Source organism: Haliotis cracherodii, unplaced genomic scaffold, assembly GCF_022045235.1.
Source record: "Haliotis cracherodii isolate W230 unplaced genomic scaffold, xgHalCrac1.p SCAF_10, whole genome shotgun sequence".
NCBI lineage: Eukaryota > Metazoa > Mollusca > Gastropoda > Lepetellida > Haliotidae > Haliotis > Haliotis cracherodii.
The window spans coordinates 40,028,089-40,044,360 of record NW_027266265.1 but is presented as its reverse complement, the minus strand read 5'-3'; the positions used below and the strand labels follow the sequence as shown (position 1 = coordinate 40,044,360).

At 40.4% G+C, this 16,272-nt stretch overlaps 1 protein-coding gene across 1 annotated transcript; it reads right to left on the bottom strand.

Annotated features, from left to right (window-relative positions):
• Positions 1-2,788: 2,788 nt before the first annotated feature.
• LOC139450488 (aurora kinase A-like) lies at positions 2,789-15,030 on the bottom strand. Its single transcript, XM_071232205.1, has 8 exons — positions 14,954-15,030; positions 12,305-12,436; positions 10,806-10,917; positions 8,837-8,916; positions 7,999-8,137; positions 6,463-6,611; positions 4,622-4,853; positions 2,789-4,080 (listed from the first exon to the last, which is right to left on the bottom strand). Exons 2-8 carry the CDS (start codon positions 12,418-12,420, stop codon positions 3,922-3,924), a joined length of 987 nt encoding a protein of 328 aa, XP_071088306.1. The 5' UTR covers positions 12,421-12,436; positions 14,954-15,030; the 3' UTR covers positions 2,789-3,921.
• Positions 15,031-16,272: the final 1,242 nt, after the last annotated feature.

Sequence of the window (16,272 nt, the reverse complement as noted above, 5' to 3'; positions counted from 1 at the left end):
TGAATCATCTTAACAATGGTATGGGACCTCGTGCACATTTGAGGGAAGAGTGTACCACAATTCATTGTCATACGTAACATAGTCGCTATATTAATCTTTTGTATCAATACATGTATCATACAGATAGTATCAGTGTGCTTTGTGACACAAATCTCGGGTAGCTTGTTACAGCCCTAGTTACATTCGTTACCTGCATATGTAAATACTCAGCTCACTGACGGATGCCAACGTGTAAATATGCTTCAAGACTGCAGGTTTGAGACAACCGTTTCCATCTGACCCTGTAGTGTGTGGCTCACTCAACTTATAAAACCATGTCAAGTTCTGCAACATGTATCTGTGCTGTCAACCTGTCACAATAAAACTGTTCCCAAATCAAATCTGTATCAATTGTTCTTGAAATTTAACCATACCAGAAAGATTGCAGTGCAAAAACCTCGAGCTGACCCCATCACTCAGGATCAAGTTAATGCTGTTTGGCCAGTCAAAACGGTCGGGGGCTGTTATTATTTGAAGACAAGGTACCAGCTGATTATTCCGAAGAGTTCATCCAGTAGTGGGAAGGTCGGGTAGCCTAGTGGTTAAAGCGTTCGCAATTCCCGACATGTGAAGTCTATTTCTGCCGCCCCTGCCGTGATATTGCCAAAAGCGGTGAAAAATCAAACTCACTAATCCAGTAGTTAATTGAAACGGAAAAACAAACATACCGTATTTGACGTAATTAGTGCCCAGGGCACTCTCAAAATTAGGAATAGGGGGCTCTTATTAGAATATTATTTTGGTGAAAGAACAGAGTTGAAAGATAATGTTTATGTACGACAGATATATTTTACCAGAATTAAATTGCCCATCATTAAGGGTGCATATAACACACGAGTGTGTATCATACGCGAATAAATAAATCTGGTGTACATTGATCAGTTGGAAGGGGTGCTAATTGGGATTGTTCACTTGCCAATATATTAACAAATATCGCCCTGGGCGCTTATTACGTCGAATACTGTAATTGAAATCTCCTGTGGGTATGCCATTGTATTGTTGGATGTAAGGGGTGAGAAACACTCCCAATATTACATTACTGTAAATCTTGAAATTAAAGCACCAGAATTGACGAGCGTGAATTAAATGAGAAAAATGCGAGTGGTACATCGCATTTATGTCAACAATAAGACATTATGGACAGCAGAAATACTAACTTGGACATATGCTGAAAACAAACAATTATGTATTCCACAGCACTGTTTATTGAGCAGCACTTGTAATGATTGTAAGTATATAAACAATGTCATCCAAACACTAATTACATCCTGAGAATTGTCACTGCTGGGGTCAAGACGAGTTCTACTCACTTATGTCATCACTGATCACACCTGCAAGTCCAGACAGATGCCACCCACGCAACACAGCATTGTTGTTTCTTTGCAACTGCATCAAAGGCCGACACAATCCAGCTCGCTGTATTGTTTTAGCGGAAGTAGCTTACTCAGCGCTATTTTATGTGTGATGGGATTAATGTGAGGATTCTCCTGCAAACCTGACAGGACATTTCTTTATATATAAATCCACTGATGCTTGAGGAGGGGAGTGTCGCATTTTTGGCTAAGGGTCAGCGGTCGCATTCTTTTGGAGAAGCATTAATTTCACGATTTACAGTATATTATTGCTTGTATTCATTCTAAATGGATCATGTGGACGGACTCGTGACTTGTATGTTGCTGTGATGGCATGGAATGTTGCTCACAGTAACAAGGACTGGTTTGTCTGGTCCAGACCTCGATGTGATGCGTGTGACGTCGAAGCACAATTAGGCATATCTCTGGACATGAGGGCAGGATGTTGTGCACAGTTCTGGCAGTCAGTATATGGTCTCAACCAAGAAATTGTTTGGCAGTTTTTATATCAATTCTGAAGATGCAATCAAATATGGTGACGACCATCCTGTGCCAAGTCATGAGTATTCCCCTGCTCTTAATATCACTCAAGTGATAATTGTGTTTTGATGAACCTCATTTTGTGCCATTCCTGTTTGCTGAAATCATCTTCATGGGTATGCTGCAAACTTAGGCATTGCATAAGCATTAGTTAGGGTTAGACAATAGGTGAGCACTTGATAGCTGTTCATTTTCAAAAAACATGTATCACGCTCCCAACAAATTGTGTTCTTTGCATGAATGTGCACTTGAAACTTGTGAATCATTGAAAGATATCATTTCTTTTTTTTGGGGGGGAAAGCAGTTACTTTTGCCCCAAACACCTGTCCGAAGCAGTTTAATTTAGAAAATATGGAGACTAGGTAGATATATTTTCAAATGTGAATGTCAAAAATCACTCAGCTTGTGTTCATCTTAATATTTTTTAAACCTAAGTGCTATTCAGTTTCAGAGATGTTTAAAATTACACAAAAGTCAGGTGAGCTAGATATGTGGTGTCTACTCTCATGTCTTCAAATTTGATGCAACCATTTGTTCAACTTTTGTGAAAGGCCAACCAATCCTTCCTTCTGACCATGGGCCCCTTTCAACAGAGCCATGGGTTTCAGGTTCTGCAGATGCAAGTTGAATACATGTCATGTCGGCCATAATGGATTTATACAGCTTGAAAGTTGCTGGAATATGGGTAGGGTCATCTGCTTCCTTTGCATTTAGTTTTTTTGCAATAATTAGGTATGATTGTTAAGTTTCCAGTAAGTCTAGACATTTTGCAATGTTGATACACTTCAACAATAAAAAGACAAAGTCTAAACAAAGGGAAATAATTTAATTACAAATTCATATTTTTTTGTGCATGTTTTGTCATCCCAAAACTCAATATTTCCAAAATTTAATTATGTTTTCTTTTGACATTAATTTGGTTACATGAGGCACGAGATCCATTCACAGAAGTAAAATGTCTTGGCCCGTTGTGCCACTAAGCAGCGAGCGTCACAGGGTCAAAGGTTGAAGATTAGAAGATTGTACAGCATGGTGACAGAGCATAAGAACATAGAAAGAACAGATACAAATACATCTTCACATTTACCCTGTGACAACTTGAGGGTCATCATATACATTGTTCTAAGATAATGGGAATAAGAGTTACCTCCCTTGATCAAGGGTGTTTGTTCTGGGTTGTGAGTCAAATGAATACATGTGTACAAGAGAAAAACATATATATTTGTAACTACATGGAGACATTGGAGATCAATGTCTGATAAACATATTAAACATCACAATATAAGGCTCTCAGGTATCCCTTCCGTCTTCAAAGGGACTTCTGGAATGCATGTATATACAAACTTATTGCAATGTGATGACGCACATGAAGTATCCCGAGTGCGGCAGCACCGACTGCACCTCATGACATGATTGTAGGATGCTAAAATACATACAAAGTTCTACTTCATCCAGTACAGTGCACTGCACTAAATACATCTGGGAGAAAGAACATACTTGGGATATCTGAATGTTCAAACATTAATTAGAAACATGACGAGAAAGATACTCGGATATGCAAGTTGAGTTCAGTTACCAGTCATATTATCACAAACAAATGATTAGAAAAAAATAATTATATAAAATAACGATAAGACAGCTTCAGGAAGTATTGAACAGTATCACATTCCTAGCTAAAGTTCAGTTCCGTTCATCCATATAGTTAAGTAATTCATCTCGGCTGATCCCCAATTATGAGAATGGCACATCATGATGGTCCCGAGTAATCCACCTCAAGTTGGGTATGTACAGATTTGTGGCAGGTGGCCACGCCCCCAGCCTGTCAATCAGGTTCACATCTCGAGGTGAACAGCCTGGTGAGTTGTGTGGTCCCAGGACGTGGCTGTATCTACATGAGGCTGGGGTGGGTGTGCTACATGAGGCTGGGGTGGGTGTGCTACATTAGGCTGGGGTGGGTGTGCTGCACACAGCAGTCTAGGTAGGAATGGGATCAGGACTGGGAGGTTCCACTGCAAGCTGATGATGATGAGGCGGAGGAGGATGATGATGATGAGGAAGTTGTCTGAGGCAGTGTTGCATTTTGTTTGATCCAGGCGTGGTTTATCACTTCTCCCAGGGGCAGCCGATTGGCTGGGTTGTGTCGGAGCAGCTGAAGCAGAAATAGTCCCATGTTAATAGTTCGAACCAAGTAGAAAAGGTAGTCCATTATTAAGCATTTTGTTAAGGAGTCCTCACGTGACCATAGTCTTATGTCTATCATTAGCCCATGTTCATACAAGGGAGCTACAACAATCCTAGCACTTTATGGACTTGGGCTCTGTTACATTGCATTCTGTAGCTGAATACCTCACTAGGATAATCATACAAAATCAACACTACCAGCTCCTTCATAGAGAACTGAGACATAACGGCCCCTACTTATTGAAATATACAATACAGCTACCAGAAGTAATACATATTCTATAAAAGTTTACAAGTGTCATTCAAACTTAATACATAGCACTGTCTTCCCAATTTCTCTTTAAATCACTGCCAAGTTTACACTCCATTTAGGTGATTATCATGAGTAATTTTCATGAAACTGTCACATGAGAAAATTACTTCTCTCCACCATCCCCTTCACATCTGGAGAAAAATCCATTAAAACAGAAATCCTGACATGTTTTATCTCCAACCACACAACTATTCACCTTTGCTATCAAATCCCTGGCTCCTAAAGACATGTACTCTGGGAACTGGAGATCAACTTTAGTGATTCTTCGATATGTCTCTGTGTGTCCTTCAGCCTCAAAAGGTGGCTTGCCAACTAGAAACTCGTAGCAGAGCACCCCAAGACTCCACAAGTCTACCTTCTCGTCATGCATCCGGCCCTCCACCATCTCGGGTGGAAGGTAGTCAAGAGTGCCGCATAGCGTAGTTCGTCTGAAAAATATTATATTACACATTAATAAGAACACCGTGAATTCCATCACAAAATCAATATCATTGATGATATCACAAGGCACAACACAATTAACATCGCTGTCATAACACACAGCACACGTCACACTTTGAATGCACATCCCAACACACATATCATACACAACCATTAATCAACTATATTTATGACGAGGCCACAATACCTGGAGGATGGGGCTGTGGCAACATTACCTGGAGGATGGGGCACTGACAACACTACCTGGAGGATGGGGCTGTGGCAACATTACCTGGAGGATGGGGCACTGACATTACCTGGAGGATGGGGCTGTGGCAACATTACCTGGAGGATGGGGCACTGACAACACTACCTGGAGGATGGGGCACTGACAACACTACCTGGAGGATGGGGCTGTGGCAACATTACCTGGAGGATGGGGCACTGACAACACTACCTGGAGGACGGGGCTGTGGCAACATTACCTGGAGGATGGGGCTGTGACAACATTACCTGGAGGATGGGGCTGTGGCAACATTACCTGGAGGATGGGGCTGTGGCAACATTACCTGGAGGATGGGGCACTGACATTACCTGGAGGATGGGGCTGTGGCAACATTACCTGGAGGATGGGGCTGTGGCAACATTACCTGGAGGATGGGGCTGTGGCAACATTACCTGGAGGATGGGGCACTGACAACACTACCTGGAGGATGGGGCTGTGGCAACATTACCTGGAGGATGGGGCTGTGGCAACATTACCTGGAGGATGGGGCTGTGGCAACATTACCTGGAGGATGGGGCACTGACAACATTACCTGGAGGATGGGGCACTGACAACACTATCTGGAGGATGGGGCTGTGGCAACATTACCTGGAGGATGGGGCACTGACAACACTACCTGGAGGATGGGGCTGTGGCAACATTACCTGGAGGATGGGGCACTGACAACACTACCTGGAGGATGGGGCTGTGGCAACATTACCTGGAGGATGGGGCACTGACAACACTACCTGGAGGATGGGGCTGTGGCAACATTACCTGGAGGATGGGGCTGTGGCAACATTACCTGGAGGATGGGGCACTGACAACACTACCTGGAGGATGGGGCACTGACAACATTACCTGGAGGATGGGGCACTGACAACACTACCTGGAGGATGGGGCTGTGGCAACATTACCTGGAGGATGGGGCTGTGGCAACATTACCTGGAGGATGGGGCTGTGGCAACACTACCTGGAGGACGGGGCTGTGGCAACATTACCTGGAGGACGGGGCTGTGGCAACATTACCTGGAGGATGGGGCTGTGGCAACATTACCTGGAGGATGGGGCACTGACAACATTACCTGGAGGATGGGGCACTGATAACATTACCTGGAGGATGGGGCACTGACAACATTACCTGGAGGATGGGGCACTGACAACATTACCTGGAGGATGGGGCACTGATAACATTACCTGGAGGATGGGGCACTGACAACACTACCTGTGGCAACATTACCTGGAGGATGGGGCTGTGGCAACACTACCTGGAGGATGGGGCTGTGGCAACACTACCTGGAGGATGGGGCTGTGGCAACATTACCTGGAGGACGGGGCTGTGGCAACATTACCTGGAGGATGGGGCATGCACAGACCAGCCGAAGTCAGCAATCTTCAGGTCTCCTCTCAGGCCCAGAAGGAGATTTTCGGGTTTTATGTCACGATGGATAACTTTACGGCTGTGACAGTAAATGAGGGCATTGGCCAGCTGGCCGATATACTGAAACACAAGCACGATAATCATAATAGCAAATAGATAGGGTCTTACAGTGTTTGAAATCAAATATCAAGTTAAGGGGTCTGAAAAAATTTATTTACAAAAAGGATAAAAACAATCTCATTAAAAACATATCTCTAAACAAAGATCTGAGAACATCCCATTACAGGTCACGTCAGAACGATCTTTCATCCGACCAATCAGAGCGTCGGTTTTTTAGATCAGTTGGAATGTGTTTTCTAATCGTGCAATCTCGCAAATGTTAACATGTGGTATTCTGAACACCAGATACAGCCTGTATGGCTCTATCGCTTCAATGGGATCAACATATAACCACAATAGACGTTGTAAAGCCTTGAAAAATACTGCCATTCGATCATAACCATATAATAGACATTCCAGAATGTCCTTTTGTTCATGTTTTACAAATTTAATGGAGAACTTTGTCAACATATTTTTCAAGCAGTCTGTAAAGGCAGTTGACAGTTTGAAATTAGTGTTGAAAAGCTCAAGAATGCTGCTTTCTGATTGGCTACTGTCGACTGCTTGGTCGGTCAAAGTTTGCAAAAGGTCATTCTGACATGAACCGTAATGGGATGTTCTCAGGTAGCGAGAACTAAGATATGATGTTAATGAGATTGAGGGAAAAAAAGATTACGTCTTTTGATCCCTAGATTCAAACCTCAAAGATCATCTTAGTTTCAAACACTGGTTACAGGACAGCTGTTATACCCGATACCAATTCACAAACAGCATACCCTCCAAGCACTCTGACCAATTCCAATTTTAAATACATGTTGACTATTCTCAATCTTGCATAACACACCCACAAAGTGAGAAGTGTGCCTTTAGAATTTCCTGCATAATGTTGTCATGATAGTAATAGAGTAAAAACTAAAAAAGACTTATCTTAATTTTCTAATAATGTACATAATTGGTCAAACACACTTCCTCTCTACCATACATCAAAAGACACAAAATGTGACAAAACTCAGCAGGTTTCTTCAGGGTTTATTACCAGTAAAATGTAATAACCTGAAATATTTAACTCATAACCCCTTCATATTGCTCCATATTACTAAAAAAGTACTGTAGCCAAGAGCTTTGTATCACTGGTGCCACTACAGATGTGGCATCTTCTTTGGCAAGTGACTTTGTTCGAAAAGTACCTCTGTTCACCAAGCAGTGAATGGGTACCCGGTAGGATGAGATGGGAATGTGGTTGTTAACCTTCTCGCGATAACAGGCAGCTTGGGTTGTATACTTCCCAGGGAGCTAAGAATGAGAGTGCACACTGATCCAGTGACCGGGGTAATAATAGCCCTTTGAGCATGCCCCTGAGTGGTGTGGAAATATGGGCAATATAAATAGCCTATTATTTATTACTCACAGTGGCTGATCGCTGTTCATCAAATCTCTTGGCCCTCTGCAGCTCCTTGTACAGTTCCCCCCGCGGGGCGTACTCCAAGATGAGGTAGACCCGGGTCTTGTCGTGGAAGTAGCCGTACAGCCGCAGGATGTGAGGGTGTCTGTGGGTAGGGGGTGAATCAATGCCAGCTTATCTCACAGTAACAAATATCACAGCTTTAATTTGTTGTTTAACAATATTCCAGCTATATGACAGCGGCCTGTAAATAATTGAATGTGATCAATGATCCACATCATCGGGGTATGATGACACACATTCAACCAAGTCCTAGAGCATCAGCAACCGATACATTTGGTCGCCTCTTACGTCCAGCATAAGTTGTTGGGGACTTGTAATAATCTGATTGGTTGGTTGGATTGTTGTTTAACGCCGCAATCAGCAATATTCCAGCTATATGACGGCGGTCTGTAAATAATTGAGTCTGGACCAGACAATCCAGTGATTAATATCATGAGCATCGATCCACGCAATTGGGATCGATGTCATGCATTAACCAAGTCAGCGAATCTGACCACCCGATCCCATTAGTCGCCTTTTACGACAAGCAAAGTCACCTTTTACGGCAAGCATGGGTTGCTGCAGACATTTTCCACCCCGGAATCTTCACGGGTCTGTAATAATCTGAAATCCCTACAGGAGGTGTTAATTTGTAAAACAATCATGTCTAGGCAAGACATGTCGGTGGCTAAACCGACATCGTAAGAATAGACCCATGCTGCCTGCAGGTCACAGTTGACAAAACTATTAGCTGATGACATACGTTGTAAACCCTGTTTGTTGATAATCACGTTGATCCTACCTGAGATGTGACTGAATCTCGATCTCACGTCGCAGCTGATGTTCTACCTGAGCCTTCTGCAACTGGGACTTGAACAACACCTGACAGACAAATATGCAGCATTACTATCACCGGCAACAATGATGGCAATACTGTTCTAGAAATATAACACCAGAGCTCCAGATAAGCATAAAAAATGCAGAAATACGCAGTAAAATTAAATCCAAGCGTATCAAATATGCAACGAACATAACAGATACGCTACGAAAATAAAACTTGTGTGTATCATCAAAATATTGTGAAGTAACCCTGCATATTCAATCAGCAAATCAGCAAATTATTTTGAAATTATAAACAGGCATTCCGTCAACCTTGCCAAACTCCATGATGACAGTCATGATCATTTGCCATCACACTTTCGCGTGGAAGTATCGTGGTATTTTTGAGTCCTATAAAGCTCTCCAACCCACACGACACCAGTTTGCAGGGACTAGATGAAGTGTTTTTAAATATTTAACTAAAATACCCACATGTGTAGAAACTAGTGGGTAACAGAAATTTGAATACCCAGATAGAATTACTGATACCCAATGATTTTAAAATGCATGGGTAAAATACCCACAACACCAAAAGCTTATCTGGAGCTCTGTAACACTCCTAGTGAGAATATTCTAAAGAGGTGAAAGCGGATTATTGCACTTATATATAGTGATGTCAATGCATATGTGGCTGTTTGTACTAATCGAGACCGATGCCGGTTTGAGTGTTAGCCCAATGAGATACTATGGCGTAGTTTAATACAGATACCCCACTTGGACACAAAATACTGATTTAGTGCCAACCAGTTTTATCCCTAAATGCTGAACACCAGGCATCTTTTGGTATGACACAGCCAGGGATCGAACCACCGCTCTCCCGCTCTCTGGGAAGTAGCAACATCCATAAACCATCATGGCAGTCGACATTTAAAAGAAATAGGAGTGTAACAGGTTTTTTTACAAGAAATGCTGATAGTATTAAAGAAGAAATCAAAATGAATTAGAGCCTATACTTATTGACTTCCCCACACATTCTCAGCCAAAAACACAAAATTTGAAGAAACATTTATTCATAAATGATAATTCATACAACAGCCAGAGCTACAACTTTCTTAGCATTGAACAGCATTGGGGAGTGTTTGACATCAAGCCAAATAATGCAAGGAAATGTACATTTTGAAAGGTAAACGTTTTCATCATACTGTCAGAATACTATGGCAATTCTCACTGATTATGGTGATATATCAGAGATATGCTCATGGTTGGAAATTGATTGTATTTTAGTTCCAATGTTATGATTAAACATCACAAATTCATGGTTAAAATAGGTTCCTGGTTCCTGCTGACCACACTTAGAAATTACATTTGATTGAAAACAATACCTTGTGACAATGTTTATCATAAATAAACACATGGAAAACACCTGAACATGCTTAACGTACAGTATGATTCACAAATGTTTATGAATAAATGAAAGACAATTGAGGCAGTACAAATTAACCTCAGCTCCATTAAACATCTGTTTTCTATCAATTTTCAATTTGTTTTAATTCTTAACAATGGCAGATTAAAAAATGTTTACTTGTAGCAGTTGGGTCATGTGTGGTGTAATGTGTCCCCCATTACGTCTTATACCACTCACATCCTGCATGTGGCTTCCAACTTAACGCAGGACACATAAAACCACATACACCCTGAGTGATACTGCTTCAGCTTATATTAAATTAGTATCTAGCCTTGGTGAAATGACATTCACTGAGTTTGATGAGGGATCAAAATTATGCTTCTAGTTGGCACACTAGAGCATATCTATACATCTTAAAACGAGCCCTTGTGGCATACTTGAATGTTTTTCTAAATACATGTAATTCTTTCCTAGAGGCTGAAGGTACTAATAACAGAAACTATATGTGGCAAACATTCACACATACATACAACCAGACATAACTTACTTTCAGTGCTACAATGTATTTGCTTTTCTTCTCTCTGGCCAGATACACATTGCCAAACTTGCCCTTTCCCAGTGGCTTGCCTATATCAAAATCCTCCAGTGACCATTTCCGTCTGAAACACAAACACCACACCAGAGTATAATACTAATGTTTGTGCCCGGTGTTGAAGGATGGATATTTAGAGTAACTGCACTTGTAGAGTGATTTGAGTTGAAATGGGGTTTGATGTTGCGTTCAAGATTATTGCATACGTGTGTGTGTGTGTCTGTCTGCTTGTACTAATTCGGATTGATGCTGATTTTATGGTGCTAGCACACTGAGATGCCATGCCGCATGAATGAATACCCCACTCAGACACAGTATACTGACTGAGCCGGCCTATCCTTGTTATAGTCCCTTAGTGCCTAGCGCCAGGCAGGGTAACAACAAGTACCATATTTTAACGTCTCTTGGTATGATGCGCCTTGGTATCGAACCCCGGACCTTGCGCTCTCCGGGGTGGGTGGATGGACGCTCTACCACTAGACCATGGAGGCGGTCGCAATTGTAGAGTGAACATTTGTTCTTTATGCAGTATCCAAATACTATGGGTGTGATACAATTTGCATCATGATATGGTACTTATTTCAAAAATAGATATTCTTTTAGTTGGCAGGTGAATCACAACTCTGAATCAATTGTTCCTAAATTTAAGAGAACAAAGTCGGGATATTGTAGGGCAGAAACATATACCTATAGGCTAGAGACAAGAACACAGTGAATGTTATGCTATTTAAAGCCAGATGGGAAATATTACAGAGTATCTATGTAAGCTGGCTGTTGAACAGTTTCTGTTATTATTCACGTTTTCATACCAATATAACCTGTAATGTAATGTATCGTATATATCGTGATACAGAGGTTGTAAATGATGTATTGTATTGTGGCCCTCATCTCGGAATACAATACTATATCCCTGTGTCGTTACACTGAACTAAATCTTGCATGTTGTTACTTGTTTATTGTCAATTTTGTAATGTATGTCATTATTTTTGCCAATGTGCAGTGAAATTGACACGACAAACTCCATTATGTTACGATAAAAATGTTTCACTTCATTAATGGGAGCAAGGGACATTAGCATATTTTGCATTGCTTTCATGTTTGTTTGTTGTCTAACGCCGCACTCAGCAATATTCCAGCCATATGATGGCGGTCTGTAAATAATCAGGCTGGACCAGGCAGGTGATCGATATCATGAGCATCAACCCACACATTTGGAATACGATGATATGCATCAACCAAGTCAGCAAACCTGACCACCCGATCCCATTGGTCGCCTCTTACGACAACATTAATTTCATGAATTACAGTACATCATTAGACATGTCAGACGATCATCTTCATGACTAATCAAATCAACAGTTTATCCAATTATTTTATCAACAGTACAATGTAGGAACAAGCATTTCGTCAGACTAAGTACAATGACAAGTGTAAGTCAATGACTGTTTATTTACTTGAGACTGTCCACATCCACGCCATCCGTCATATCGCCCGCCTTCCTCATGACCCCCTCAGCGCCCTCTGTTGACTGGTTGGAGTTCACAGGTTGCAGAACCCGCTTCGCTTCCATACTCCTACACACCTAACTGAAACAAAACAGGGGGTTGGTTTATTATGTTCACACTTCAGTTTGAATGAATTTAAAACCTTGGTACCAAAACTTTCATACAAGAACCAGATCTGTAACTACAAGCACATCAAGAAAATGTACTCGACATATTACCAAGCCTACACTACTACCAGCATTTGAAAAAGTTGCCTGTCCATTTCCCTGTGCCCAGTCATATTTTAGGTGAAGTCTATGATCTTACTTGGTCGGTAAAATATTTCCAACACGGTAACCAATTTTGAACCTTTTACGCCAGTACACTATTCACAGGCGAACAAAATACGACGGCATGGTGGCTATTTCCAGCTTAGGTCTCGATGCAATACATGTCCAGTGTGAAACTGAGACACTGTGTCTATATAACCAGGTTATTTAGTTAGAAAAGGGAACAAATGACACCTTCCAACATATTGGTATGCAATGTGCATGAGCTCCTTCCTTAGTAACATTTTCTTTAGGCCGACTCACGAAAATAACAGGAGGTTGCCCCCCAACATAACTACTTAAAATGAATGATATTTTGTCATTGTTCCAAATGTATCCCCTATGGATGTCAGGTAGGTACCTAGGCAATTATGGAATTTCTATTTCTGAGCAACCTTGGACTAGAGACATTCCTATATTGGTGTTCAAATTTTGATGAATATTAATTGCTTTGACTTTCAATTTTGAGATGACATGTTTTCTGCTTATTTCCAGTTTCATTGCCCATTTTCAAAATAGTCATGGCGTTGTGTACTTGCTTCAAACAAAAGACACCATTGACAGGTATCTGATATTCTATAGGTGTACCAGGTATTTAGTGACTGCTCGACTGATCTACATCTTTAAAATTTTCTTTTTCAAACTTTCAAACACAGTGATGTTAGAGTAATCTACCAAATATTGTCAGAACCTGGTCCCATTTTAATAAGTCTTAAACAAGTCATGAAAACAATGTGAAACAACAACATATCACTGACAACCAATTTAGGTCATATTCCAAGTATCAACAGACATACGTATCTTGTGAACATTTCATCAAAATCTTGATCTAGTCACATCTTTATTCAGTACAGTACAGGCCACAGGTCCTTTGTACAAAATGTATGGCATATTTATGGCAACAGTCACAATGATAAAATAAGTGTTCTCTCTTCTTTACTGTGATACAGATATTTAGCGATATTAATAATCAGCTTTGAGTTGGTTGTAGATAAAAGAATATTAAACTTATGGACATTTGGATGTAAATAATATTTTGAAGGAATATAGAGATGGCGTAGTCGAGTGTATCCAAGTAAGCATTTCAATAATCACTATATTTCTTCCTCTGCTAAATAATGATGTGTTGGGACCTTGTAAATAGGTATTTTACATTGTTGCAGGATAGTTAAGTGTTTATTTTAAAGTTAGACTTTTGGGTACCGCAAGGTCAATTTTCCCGCCTTACGTTTGCGGTATTTGTATGTTTACAAGTTGATTGATAATGGCAAACACTGTAAGATACTGTTTCTGTGTTGTTATTGGCATAAGTAGATATCAGCACAAGTTAACTGCACCATGTAAGACATAAGACTGACCAGTGTACTGCTGTGTTGCCGGTAAATGAGGCACACAGCTATGTATATCGAGTAGATGACACCTCATGCGTGATGTTTAGATGGCACGATTAGAGTTTAATGTCTGTAGCAGGATGGCATTTAATTTTCGTGACTGAATGTTGATGTATATTATCAGATAGCATCCTTCAGTCAGTATATCTCTAGTCATGGTAGTATTGTCGGGTATTTTATGGAAGTTATAGGCCTAAACTTTCATGTAGATGAATATCAGTAGATGCTAAGGCATTATCTAATTGTTTTTTTGTGCTTTCAGGTTTTCTTGGCAGGCTAGTGAACTGCCGCCCTTATCTAACCCTGTAATTCACAAATTCGTATAAGTAATTCTACTAATAAACAGACATTAAATTCAAGTGATGTGTGTTGTGACTATAGCCTAAAGTGGACCTGGCTACACCTGGGTTATGTCAACCTAACCTTACAAGACATATAATACTTGCAGCCAGAGGTTATGATATTTTTAAATTTCCAGACAGGTGGGAATTTTACTAATATTGATAGGCATACTGATACATTTCAAAATCAACCAATGCATTTTTCACGTTGGTGCTCGAAAATAGCTTTCTTGTGTATACTTGTTTCCTTTTCCGTACTTTCACATAGGTTCAGGTTTTGTTAATTGAGTCCATCTAGTGTAACTCTTCATGTAATATTTACTCAACAACACCGATATTTATATTTGATTGCTGTGATCTCCATCATACGATTAGTTCACGGTACTCGGGAACTTGATCGAAGGTCCACCTAAACATTATTTTGCATCATGTCTAGTGAAAAGTTCAGGGAAGTTTTCAGTGAAAAAACAAATCAGTTTCAGAATTATAACTGATGAATTAAACAGAAGATGATATCAGGCCATTGTATATGTTTTCTAAAACGTCTATACGTATTACCTTAACACGACTTGAAGAAGAAATACAACAAATACTCTCTGTCCAGAAAGAATGGCAGCCCTGGTTTGAAATTCGTATCACCGCTAATGATTGGAGTGAGTACTTGGAGTATGGCATATGTAACAAGCAATACGATTGGTCGAAAGAGGAGGGGCGATAACTCTTTCATCTGTATGCGTGAGAGGTGGATAAGGTGGTAACATGACTATGAGGCCATATGTATACGAGGGCATTGTCACATTCAACAAAACAATTAGCATTGCTTGACAATGGTATAAGGATATATATCGAAACGTCGCCTTTGCAGTAAATAAAGAAGTTGTTATCCATCAATTATCTCTACTTTAACTAACCGCTAGTATATGAACACGTACTGGTCGAACAATATAGCTATATGTACGTACACCATGACATGTGGAGAGCTCGGATAGAGACAGCTTTGATGGAACAATGTCGGATACCCGGGCTATATTCATGAAATATCTATTTAGAAAATGTGATTTTTGCGCACTTCTGCTCAGTAAGGATTTTCACTCTGCTAGAAATGCGGTATATTCCGAATACTTGACAATCTACGTTTAGAATTTAAATTATGTAAAATGTAAATGTAAAACAAATCAAAACATATCATTTCATAATATATGGATTAAAAAAGCAGCTCTTATTTAATTGATAGTCATTTAAGTTCAGTTGCTGGGGACTGCTTTTGTTTGGACGTCCGCATATAAGCACCTGGTTGGCATACGCAGTAATAGATCTATTGGTCCAGATTATTTTGTTGTTTACATAGGCGACTAAGTATGCAATGTTTACTTGTGTAATTATTTGAATCTCTTTTTGTTTGTCAACTCGTACACAATGAGACCTGTACTCCAAATTGGGCTCACCTATTTCACATGTCTTTCCGTGCATTAATTCATTGTTGACTCATCGGTCAGCACGACTACCGTACGTAATTTAAGTCAACTCGTGCACATTGCAATTTGATTACACAATATTGGTTTACACCAAAGTTTATCGTTAGACACCCATAGGTTATATCGTCACGATATGGCTGAAATATTGCCGATGTGACGTTAAACTTTAACTCACTCACTCATAGGGTTATAATTGAATGTTTTAGCCTGAATCATTTCATTTCCCTAAAGCACCCCCTCCTCAATGAACTATTACAGTTTTAGTGTCTATCTTTACTACTTCACATAATAAGATATTACTGAAGTTGCTACCTCACGTGCTATGCACTGACAATTACTTCCTCGTTCACTGGGGATCTTATATACAATGCAGTAATCGACATGTACCTACAGTATATGATC